Raw genomic sequence first — 10,306 nt, forward strand, 5'->3', positions numbered from 1 at the left:
GCTAAACTTACTAGCGGTGTGTATCACTAAAACATGTCCCACTGAAAAACAACAACAAACTCCGTCGGGAGGAATATGTGCATCACTAAAATATGCCCTACTGGAAAAACTATAAACTGCGCAGAGTAGAACATTAACTTTAGCTCCATAACTTCTAAATTCTAAATATATAAAAATTTAGAGCATGCACCACAAACTGCAGGCAACTGGAATGTTCTATGTTAAAACGTGTTATGTATTAGATATTTTTGTTTATTTTATGTAATGTCCATTTGGAATAGCGTTGTGTAAATACTTTGGTTTGGGAAACAGGTTTGGAAACTCTGATGTCCGAGTTTTCCACGTGTCCTTAAATGCACCGTGCATTCGTGGATCGTGGACTTTTGAGAGTGCGGAAAAACACTCTCAAAAATCCGTGTGTGCGCGAAAGGTGATTCGTGTGTTAGACGAGCCACGCATGCGTAGGTAATAATGTGTACGTACTTTCTAAAGAACTGCACACAAAAAAATCGATTTTAAGCATTTGTAAAATGTGTTTTATGTGCAGTTTGTACAGCATGCATTTGTGAACAGCATGACACACACACACACAAATCGCTTGTTACAGACAAAACGTTAAACACGCATTTGTAACATTTTTGATAGTGTCTTATCTCCATTATTTCTTCATACCGCTGAGTTCCTCTTCCTGTAAATGGGAACTCGTCCTTCTCTTAGTGTTTCGTGCAGACCACTGGCGACGTAGCAGCTGCATACGGAGCATCATGTTAATGTAGCCGCCGGGGCTTCGTTTGTCGCCTGTCCCCAGGTTCACATTTCCAGAAGTGAGGAGCTCTCATGTGGTCGCCTTCTCTCTTCCTCCGCTCCTGATCCATGCTGCCTGGGGCCACAGGAGCAAATCAAAGACAAGATCTCACATCCATCGGTGTTTTACGTTGACATGGAGATGATCGCATTGTTGGTTCTGATCATGAAGACAGGTAAGGAGAGATTATTTTTCCATTTAAGTTTCGAAACAAAGTGCAAAATTGTTTAAAAATAAATTTGGTCGCTTTTTTCCTTGTTCCTTTCGCTACTACTAGTTTTTACATATCAGTGGTATTTCCTTCTATTTATTCTGTTGATCACATTTATTCACCTTGCACGCTTTCTAGTGTATCCTCAACAGTGAAGAATGAAAACCAGAGAGGGTCGACACACTCACTTGTTGGGTTATCCACATAACAAAGATGTCAAAACCTAAATGAGACACTAGCAAGGGCATTATTTTATTCTCATGAGGCTGACACCACCTGTTTGATATAGAGTCACTAAACTCTCCCTCCAATCACTATAAATTTTAAACGCTTGACTTGCACACAAACGAAGAAACAAACAGTTATCAGCTCATCCAGATGTTTAGCATTAGATTCCAAGACTCGGGAGTCTTTGAAGTCTCTCTCCTTACTTTAAACTGAACCTAACCTTCACCTCTGCTACTGCCTCTTATCTAACGATTATCCATCCGCGATGCTCTCAGCTAAACTTAATAGGCAACGCCAAGTTGTTGTAGTCTTTTTTGCCCTGAGTATTGGCTTCCAGGCTGAATGTTGTTTGAGCTAACATGAAAACGTCCAGGGAGGGAAATTCTTTTCCTGCTTTGATTGTGTGTAATGCTTCACTAAAATCACACTAGACCTGAACCCATATCAGAGCTAAGGCAGTAAAGTGAAGTAAAGCGCTTTATAAAACCCTGTGGATGCTTCACCAAAGGACATTATTATTAGTATTATTTGAGGAACCCAAAGTCCCCCATCACAGTTCCTTTGTAAGTCACAAGTTCCCATATTAAATGTAGATCATTTTGCTTCCTTTTCCCTCTACTGTACAGATTACATGGCATGTTTCATCTTCTTTGCAGGGACCACTGTGTCTGGTTGGTCGGTCACTTTTGAAAACCCAAATCCTTGTGCTTTAAAAGGATCATCGGTGGAGTTCAGTTGTTCGTATAACTACAGTAATGGGGAAATTGTTAGTAAGACTGCATGGTCCAAAGGGCAAATGAAAAGTGGTATCTGGATACGTGTTGCGCTCTCTGACCTTCCTTTATATCAGAATCGTTCTGAATATCTTGGTGACCAGCAGCATGACTGTAGCCTTGCAATCCATGACCTGCAGGTTGAGGACACTGGACATTATTACTTCTGGTTTGATACCAACATGTATGGAAGGCGTAGTAAAACATCCCTGCATCTGTATGTCACAGGTAAAATTAGTCTAAATTGAGTGTTACTCCTCAAGTGTAGTATTTTCAGCTTTTCCTAATATCATGTTTACTCACCTGGTCGACGTACAGAGCTGAGTGCCAGAGTGTACCCAAAGACAGTGAGAGCAGGGGACAACGTGACTCTTGAATGTGGTGTAAGCTGCCAACTTTTCACCACAGTCTGGTTCAAAGATGGACGTCCAGTAGCCAAACCAGGGTTCCAGGCTCAGGCAGAGGATGCTGGGAATTACCTATGTGCTGTTGAAGGAAATATGGCAATGCAATCAGACCCTGTGGCTCTGGAGGTTCAATGTAAGTACTGTTAAGAAGAAATTGTTGAGACCAGCTCTGAATTTTACAGGCTGCAGCTTTACTTAAAAATGTTTAACTGAATGTTGAAAGAAACACATCTTTTAGCAGAGGTTATAGATAACCTGACAAATATTGTTTTGGCACAGCTATTGTAGTGCATTTACAAACAATTTACTGAAAGTTTTTAAAGTATATATCTTCACTCAGCCTATGGCACATGAGCATACTGTATCTGCAAGAAACTAGGGGTTTCCTGTCTCGGTGTTTTACCATGTATAATTCTGGTGGACAAAGAATGGTGTTGGTCTTTTCACCTAACTCTCGTCAAGAACACAGATGAACCTATTTCTCAAAAAGTCAAATTATGTCTTTAAAATTCTGAATGGATATTATTTCATGTACTGCCTTGCTTTAGGTGTAAGTTGTCAAGATCATCTACAAATAGTTGCTTTTATGCAGATCCTCCATGTAATGTGTCCATTGAGGTGAGCCATCCTGGTCGCCTGGCAGAAGGCAGCAGCGTGAACCTGACCTGCAGCAGTGCAGCTAACCCTGCAGCACACAGCTACATCTGGTACAGGCGTAACATTTCCAGCTCCGGCTCACCGCTGCAGGTCGGTGTAGAACACATGCTGTTTCTTCCCTCTGTGGAGGCGTCCGACACTGGACTCTACCTTTGCCAGGCCATGAACAGTCTGGGAGGGAACAATTCGACTGAGGTGCTGCTGACTGTGGGCGCATCATACTGTGAGTATGCAGAGAGCTGTTGGACGATTGTCATGACATATTTGGGAACGAATGTTTAAATGTTGCAAGCTAGCCTGATTAGAAAGATGTTTATGTAGCTGGGGAATCAACTTCAACTTGAAATGTAACTTTTGTTCATCATATATGCAACTATAAAGTATATTTGGAGTTAGTGCCAAAATTAAATTTTTTGAAAATACAATAACCTGAAATTTAAACAAACATTAACAAAAATACTTTCACTATATTCATAGAATTCTATTTATTTGTTAGAGCAAAATCCAAGATCCTGTTTGTTTTCTCATGCAGTGTTTTTTTTAACTTCTTACCTACCTTACAGTTAATCACTTCATCTTCCTGGTTGGTATTGGAGTCAAAGTTGTTATTGTGGTGTTGCTTGCATTGGTTGTTATCTGGGCTTGGTGAGTTTATAATTTTTTTACCCTTTGAATATGGTCAGTTTTATTATAAATGCCATGAAATGTTGAACAGTTCACTGAACAAACGCTTCTTATTTGGTTGTTAAAGGAGGTGTCGCTCTAATCATTCTGCTGTAGACAAAAAGGTAAGAAGGACCCAGATCTGTTTAAATAAATGAATTACAGTTTGTTACAAAATGTCAAATGTTTTCCTGTTGTTTTACAGGAGCACGACAATGATTATGAAAATGTTACCACTGCCTAAATGGGTCAAAAACCATGGTTACACAGAAGGAATTATGTATATTTACATAAACATAAATGTCTGCTGCCTGGTGATCATCTGAGCTCAACCAGGAAACAGCTGGAGTGGAGCAGAGCATCGAGTTTGCCTGTTTGAAAACTGTGGTTACACCTCTCATGCATTCCTCCTCCTGTCCGTGTCAGTGCTCAGTCCTTCTCATAACTCGCCTGAGACACCAGAGACAGACGGCTAGTCAAGCAGACTGTACCAGGAATCACTAGACATACCAAGATATGCTGCTCCTTTGGGTCTATTTATTATTTTTTAAGAATATGCTTTAACATGCTAACACTCAATTCATGCTTTAAATAATTTTGACAGAATATGGAAAGTACAAAGCATTTTTCATTAATCTTGACATGCTGTAAATGATGGTGTCACTGTACAAAAGACATCACTGATCTCTGATGATATGTGCTGTAAGCTTACAACAGTTTTAAAATTACAAGCATAACGGAATGAGTGGCATTACAATATGAGCACCAAGATACCAAGATAAGGTACAAGATACAAAGAAAAGGTACATGCACCTGCAAAAAGCAGCCCTTGAACTGATGCTCAAATTCTGTATGTGCAACTGTCTCTTTAAATATTAGCAAAATGAAGCACTGTACTTAAAAATGCATTTAGAAATAGATGATACACCAATTTACTCATCTCTTCTCACTCTATGTGGCTAAAAATAAACAAATGAGCTGAACAGTACGATATCCAAATACATTTTGTAAATGGATGTCCTGGTGTCAGAGTCACTGTCCTCCTGGTTTTCATCCTCCTCCACTTCTCTGGGCTCTCTGTCCTCTGGTCAGTATCTGTTGGTTCCTTATCACACTGAAGCGTTTACTCAAAAACACACAAATGAGACTCAGGCTGAAGTGCTAACAGCTTTTAATTAGACTGTATTTTGCATCATCATGTTTCATCTTCATGCTCATTATCATCAGTAACAAGCTTCTGGTTACAGCTGCTTTATACAGTACTCGGTGCACTTTGTGCTCTGTAGTTGAACTCCAGTAGGAGTATCAGAGTTGAAAACAACTCCACACAGCATCTGTGGTCGTCAGATGTAACAGACCATTGAGACTTTATTCAAATTTCCATCTGTTATCATAGGTGTCAACTAACCACAGCACACAAACAAGCAGTTTCAGTATCAAGTAGCAAGAACAGAAGGTTTCACTTTGTTTTACCAGTTATAAATACTTTATTTTTCTTGAAAAATGCTTGGTTTCTGACAGCAGCATTCAGTTTATCCCACTGCACAAACTGCACTGAAAGAAACAAAACAAAGGATCAAACAGCATCTTTCTTTGCTTCAGTTTGGTGATTCTGAAATGAAGCAGTTACTCTCTAAACCCAAGTCAGTTCAGTTCATTTTCATTCAGCTGAGTGCTTTAAAATCCCAGTATTACGGTTCCCAGGGTTGTGTTGCACTTGCACTGATGGACAGTAAAGTCCATCAGATGATCTTCGGGCTCTCACAGCTTGTGTGAACCCAGTTTCAGTGAGGCCACTACAGCGGTGCAGAGAGCTCTGTATGTAAGACTAGGTTTAAAGTCCACTTGTGTTATGGGGCTTGACTTGGCCCCAAGAGGTGTGAGGGTAAACACACAATACCGATAGAGGACACTACAGAAGCAAATCAGGGATGCTGACCTGACCTTAAAATCCAATCTGTGTAATGTTAGTGGTTGCAGGGTGTTGCATGTGGCTTTGCTCTTGCTAAGTCCTTATGGCTCTGTAGAAGTTGTCTCAGTGAGGACATAGGACTGGTGCGGGGACAACTTACATTTCCTGAAAGTACAGACAGAAAAACTCATCAAAACAATTTTTAAATGCATTACTATGTTAATTTGATAAGAATCTTATATTGTCTTGATAGTTTTAAAAAAAATATATAAATGTATTCATGTAAGTAACACAGTGTAGCCCAAACCTAGACAATATTTACACTACTGTGGGTGTCACATCAACCTGTCAGTGAACCATTTGTTTGTTTTGGATGATCTCAGTACTCCAATCTACAGCCAGTGAATGCAGACTGTGGTGGTTTCAGACAGCATCACTTCGGGTTGGGCTACGTGTCACACACGGGATCTTTTTCTACTGTATATGAGGTCTTTTGTGATACTTAACACTGAAGCCTACTGACGACTATTACACTAGATTTTTTTCAAACTGATATACATTTTAATCAGTATTTTTGTATATTTTCCACATATTCAACTGCAGTGCTTGTTTTTATTCCTGATGATGAAATGATGATAGATAGAAATACAACAGGAAGCAAAGGAATACAACCTGGTTGCAAGACAAGCAAAGAACTTACCTTATTATGAGAAAGGCAGCTACGGCTATAACAGCCAGAAGAACACCAATGGTCACTACGATAAGCACCACTCTGCTTCCTGCAGAGTCAGATGGGGTCATTGCTGCAGTGCACAGATAAACAGAGAGAGCTCAGACATTGTTTTATGAGACTATATGCGATGCATGTGTTTTGTTTTGGTATGAATAAGGTTTTTCTCAGATTTATTTGTAACAAAAGTCAAAGTCAAAGTCTAAAGTGAATGTGTCTGTCAGTATGCCCTATCGCTACAGTGTCAGTCAAAGTCAGACATGTTTCCATCATATAAGCACTGCCCTGTGCTCAGTTCAAGGCATCCTATGTTTTCTAATAAGTTTGTTGATGTTTGGATGATTTGGATGGCATTATTCTGCTACTATGTACTGCAGGATTGTAAGTAAAAACAGTAATATGTATGTTCTATGAATGATATGCTCTTCACTCACCTACCTACCTGTGAGTGTTACAGAGTAAGTCTGTGATCCATGTCTGTTGCGTGCTACACAGCAGTGCTGCCCTTGTTCCTTCACGGTGATGTTGGTGCTGCTGAGAGTCAGGCCTCTGCCTGTGGGTGTAGCCAGGGACTGTCTTACTTGGTGAAAGCTTCTGTCTGCTGTAGGTAGACATGCTGCTCCTCTGTACCAGGCGTATGAGTGCACAGGTGGGTTAGCGTCACTGCTGCAGGTAAGAATCACAGTAAGCCCATCCCGTAGCTCTCCAGCAGGAGAGACCGAGACAGTTGTGTTTCGAGGAGAATCTACATGTATACAAGAAGGAGGTCAAAGGTCAGTTCCAGCTGCAGCAGCTTCAAGTCACCGTACTGCTTCTTTTTATCCCATGTATCAAACCCAATTTTGACTCAATCATCAGTATGGGGAAGTTTAATGACGACAGAACAAACTGACATGACTGGACTGACCAAATGAGTGGATGACTGTCAGTTGAAGCTGAAGAGCACATGTTACATTTGTTAATAAATACAGCTGTTGGTCTTGAAGACCTGAAACTTGCATAAACCTAAATGGTAAATATAAAAAAATGTATTTAAAATAGGATTAAAGCTCGCTTACACTGTACATTGATGGCAAGCATCGGCGATTTCCTCACTGTGTCTCCGGTCTGTATCTGACAGTAGTAGCTGCCAGCGTCATTAGATGTAACTTCACTGATGTTCCACACTGGTCCAGTATGTCTTGTGGTGGTGCTTGTGCCCTTGAACCATTTGAAAACAGCTGCTGGACTGGCTGCAGGGCTGCAGCAGGCCAGACGTAAGGCCGTGGCCTCGGTGATGTCGCTGGAGGGACCTGCTGACACTGTGACTGCACTGGGGGAGTCTGGAAAAAAGGTATGATATGTATGTTACTTACTTTATATCTTTAAGTAGACAAAATTCATCACTTGACTGAATACTCGGTAACAATGCGTACCGATATCTGATTCTGTCAGTTCATCCAACTGTTTCACTCTATTTAAAAAAGAGTTGCGTTTCAAGCTTTCCTTGTATGATGGTTCAACAAGCCATCTTCTGCCTAACAGTAAATACAATTTGGATGAGATATTGGCTACACTCTTGTATATTTACTCATTTCTGGATTATTATTGGCTTGTAACGTATGTACAGATTCCACTGTGCTCAGGAAAAATCATGTGTTATCCCAGTTATATTGTCCATTAATTGAAAAGTAGGATCACGCTCAACAGCAAGGAATCACTATATTCTGCGAGAATACATTTTAAAAAATGTATTCCATATTTTTTTATATAGACCTGTGGAAACACTGATTATATCTTGGTTTGACATTAATGCTTTTAAATGGGTTAAATTTGAAAGCCTGCTGTTTGGCTTTACATGGGTTTGAATATGTTGTCACTTTTACCTGTGTTCTAAGAACTCACCTTGTTTCATATGTCATTACTCAAGCAGCTGCACGCTAATTAACTCAAGAGGTTTCATGTGTGCAAAATGTTTAAAGAAGCAGTTGCACTGTGAGACTGTGACACTGATGAAGGCCAAAAGGCCGAAAACATTTTCTTGTAGAATGAAGTGATTTCTTGCTGTTGAGCGTGAACTATAAAATAACTACACAATATTGTAAAAATGGCTCCCCATAATGTCAAAAAGTAGATGAACAGACAAATACCTTGAAGATATGACCCCTGTGGTCTGACTCGTGTTTTTGAAACTGTTGCATAATCCCACCGGCACTGAACCCTTGATCCTAGGAGAGCTGTTGACCATTAAAAGGTCAATTCTGCCTTCTGGCTGATTTCATTCACACAACAAGATGCTGGTTTTAATCATATTTGCAAGTATGCTTCGAAACTACTGTTTGACCCTTTAACCTAACAGTAGGTACTGCACTGGCCAAAGTACAACCTCTATTACTCGAAAATAAATCTCAAGATAATTCATTTCTGTTCTATTGTATTCTACCGTTTTTGGTTGTTTTGTTGTTTTGCAGGTCAACAGCACAGGGTGTTGACAATGACACAGCATGGACACAGAGAAAAGCACAAGAAAAGGACAAGAGTATGACTTCACACAGATGTTTCATCAACTACTTAAGAATATCTTTGTGGTGGAGCAACACTAGTTTTCCTACCCTTCCCTGCACACACAAATCTATCTATCTATCTATCTATCTATCTATCTATAACATTAACACTTGTTATTAGGATGTGTACAAAGCACAAACATTATTAGTTTTATACTTGTTTCTTGTACAATAAAATGGAGCAGCCATGTTTCTGTAGCAGAGAATTTCCTAATAATTCAGTGTGGAAGTGACTGTGACAGACAGAAGGACAAAAATGGTCATGACTTAGAGGAAGGACAAATGAAAAGTCTTTGTGGTTTGTCTGCTGGTGTGTAACAGTGCAAACATTTTGAGACGCCAAGGTTTTTCATTTTTGATTGCAAATTATATAATGGCCTGGTTTGTTTTTGTTGTAAGTTGTCAGAATAATTAATTAATACTTTCTTTTTAACATTTAAAAAGCAAAAACAAATAAAAGAAAGCATTCTATTAGTGAATGTATACAGTGAAGTACAGAGCATTTATTTTTTTAAAAGTCATCCTGGTTTTCTGGCAGTGGGCGGCAGGGTGAATCAGCAGTGCAGCTAAACCCCGTCATCCCTTCTGTCTTCAGCTTTCTTTTTTACTAATAATTTTTAATATCAAATTCAATGTAACTCTCATATTAGTTTTATTTAACAGGCATCTAGTGCAATTTTGATGTCAAATGTTGTGTTTTATTTATAAGTGTTTTATTTCTTGAAAACATAAAAACTTCTGGGAGAGGACTGTTACACTTATCACTGATTAACAATACGATCAAGTTGAACTGGGGTCCAGTGCTATTGCATGATTAATTCTCCATTTCAGTATTTAAGGCACGTTTAGCTTTTGCACGTGTCTTTTAACTGATGTTGCCATTTCATAAATGTTGCTTTATATTTTCATTTTCGTAAGCGCTTTGCAACTCTACAAATGACAGATTACTGATTGATGACTGTGATGGTAATGCATCTGCTGCTGCTGCTGATGGTCTTTATAATCAGCTGCAATAGAGAATACAGTAAACATTCCCACCTGCCACCAGGAGCTGTGTGCCTCTCTGAGCTGGCATCTTCTCTGTTGGGTGGCTGGTGATGAGGTAAAACACATAGGTTCCACTGTCCGACTGTCGCAGGTTAGAAATCCTCAGAGAGCAGTTTTTTGTTCCTGGTTGTCCCAGGTACTGCACCCTGTTTTGGTACGATGGATCTGGGAAGATACCAGCAGTGTGGAACACATACCTGACACAGACAGATGGACAGACAGACTTACTGTAGGCACTTAACCAGAGGAGCAGTGCTATTTGTTGAAGTACCGGTGTGCACCTATGACGCACACATATGCATGGTTAAGTGGTGCTTCCTTGTGAGGGCC

The 10,306-nt window shown here is 39.8% G+C and overlaps 2 protein-coding genes across 6 annotated transcripts in view; one reads left to right on the forward strand and one right to left on the reverse strand.

Moving 5' to 3' along the window:
• Positions 1-4,037, forward strand: part of LOC109958504 (B-cell receptor CD22-like) — a 10,971-nt gene extending 6,934 nt beyond the window's left edge. Inside the window, exons 1-8 of one of the 4 annotated variants that reach the window (XM_020597201.1) lie at positions 424-465; positions 809-980; positions 1,901-2,245; positions 2,336-2,557; positions 3,017-3,304; positions 3,645-3,726; positions 3,833-3,869; positions 3,950-4,037. In XM_020597201.1, coding sequence (XP_020452857.1) covers positions 941-980; positions 1,901-2,245; positions 2,336-2,557; positions 3,017-3,304; positions 3,645-3,726; positions 3,833-3,869; positions 3,950-3,988 — 1,053 coding nt within the window. In that variant the 5' untranslated portion in view covers positions 424-465; positions 809-940 and the 3' untranslated portion in view covers positions 3,989-4,037. Of the gene's footprint in view, positions 1-423; positions 476-604; positions 981-1,900; positions 2,246-2,335; positions 2,558-3,016; positions 3,305-3,644; positions 3,727-3,832; positions 3,870-3,949 lie in introns of those variants that run through there. The other 3 variants (XM_020597203.1, XM_020597205.1, XM_020597204.1) reach the window with 3 other exon arrangements.
• Positions 4,038-5,738: 1,701 nt separating this feature from the next.
• Positions 5,739-10,306, reverse strand: part of LOC109958503 (B-cell receptor CD22) — a 6,506-nt gene continuing 1,938 nt past the window's right edge. The window contains exons 5-9 of one of the 2 annotated variants that reach the window (XM_020597199.1): positions 9,968-10,173; positions 7,445-7,708; positions 6,829-7,131; positions 6,357-6,459; positions 5,739-5,821 (exon numbers count right to left, since the gene is read on the reverse strand). In XM_020597199.1, coding sequence (XP_020452855.1) covers positions 5,758-5,821; positions 6,357-6,459; positions 6,829-7,131; positions 7,445-7,708; positions 9,968-10,173 — 940 coding nt within the window. In that variant the 3' untranslated portion in view covers positions 5,739-5,757. Of the gene's footprint in view, positions 5,822-6,356; positions 6,460-6,824; positions 7,132-7,444; positions 7,709-9,967; positions 10,174-10,306 lie in introns of those variants that run through there. The other variant, XM_020597200.1, reaches the window with a different exon arrangement.

Source organism: Monopterus albus, unplaced genomic scaffold (assembly GCF_001952655.1).
Source record: "Monopterus albus unplaced genomic scaffold, M_albus_1.0 scaffold33.1, whole genome shotgun sequence".
Classification (NCBI taxonomy): Eukaryota; Metazoa; Chordata; class Actinopteri; order Synbranchiformes; family Synbranchidae; genus Monopterus; species Monopterus albus.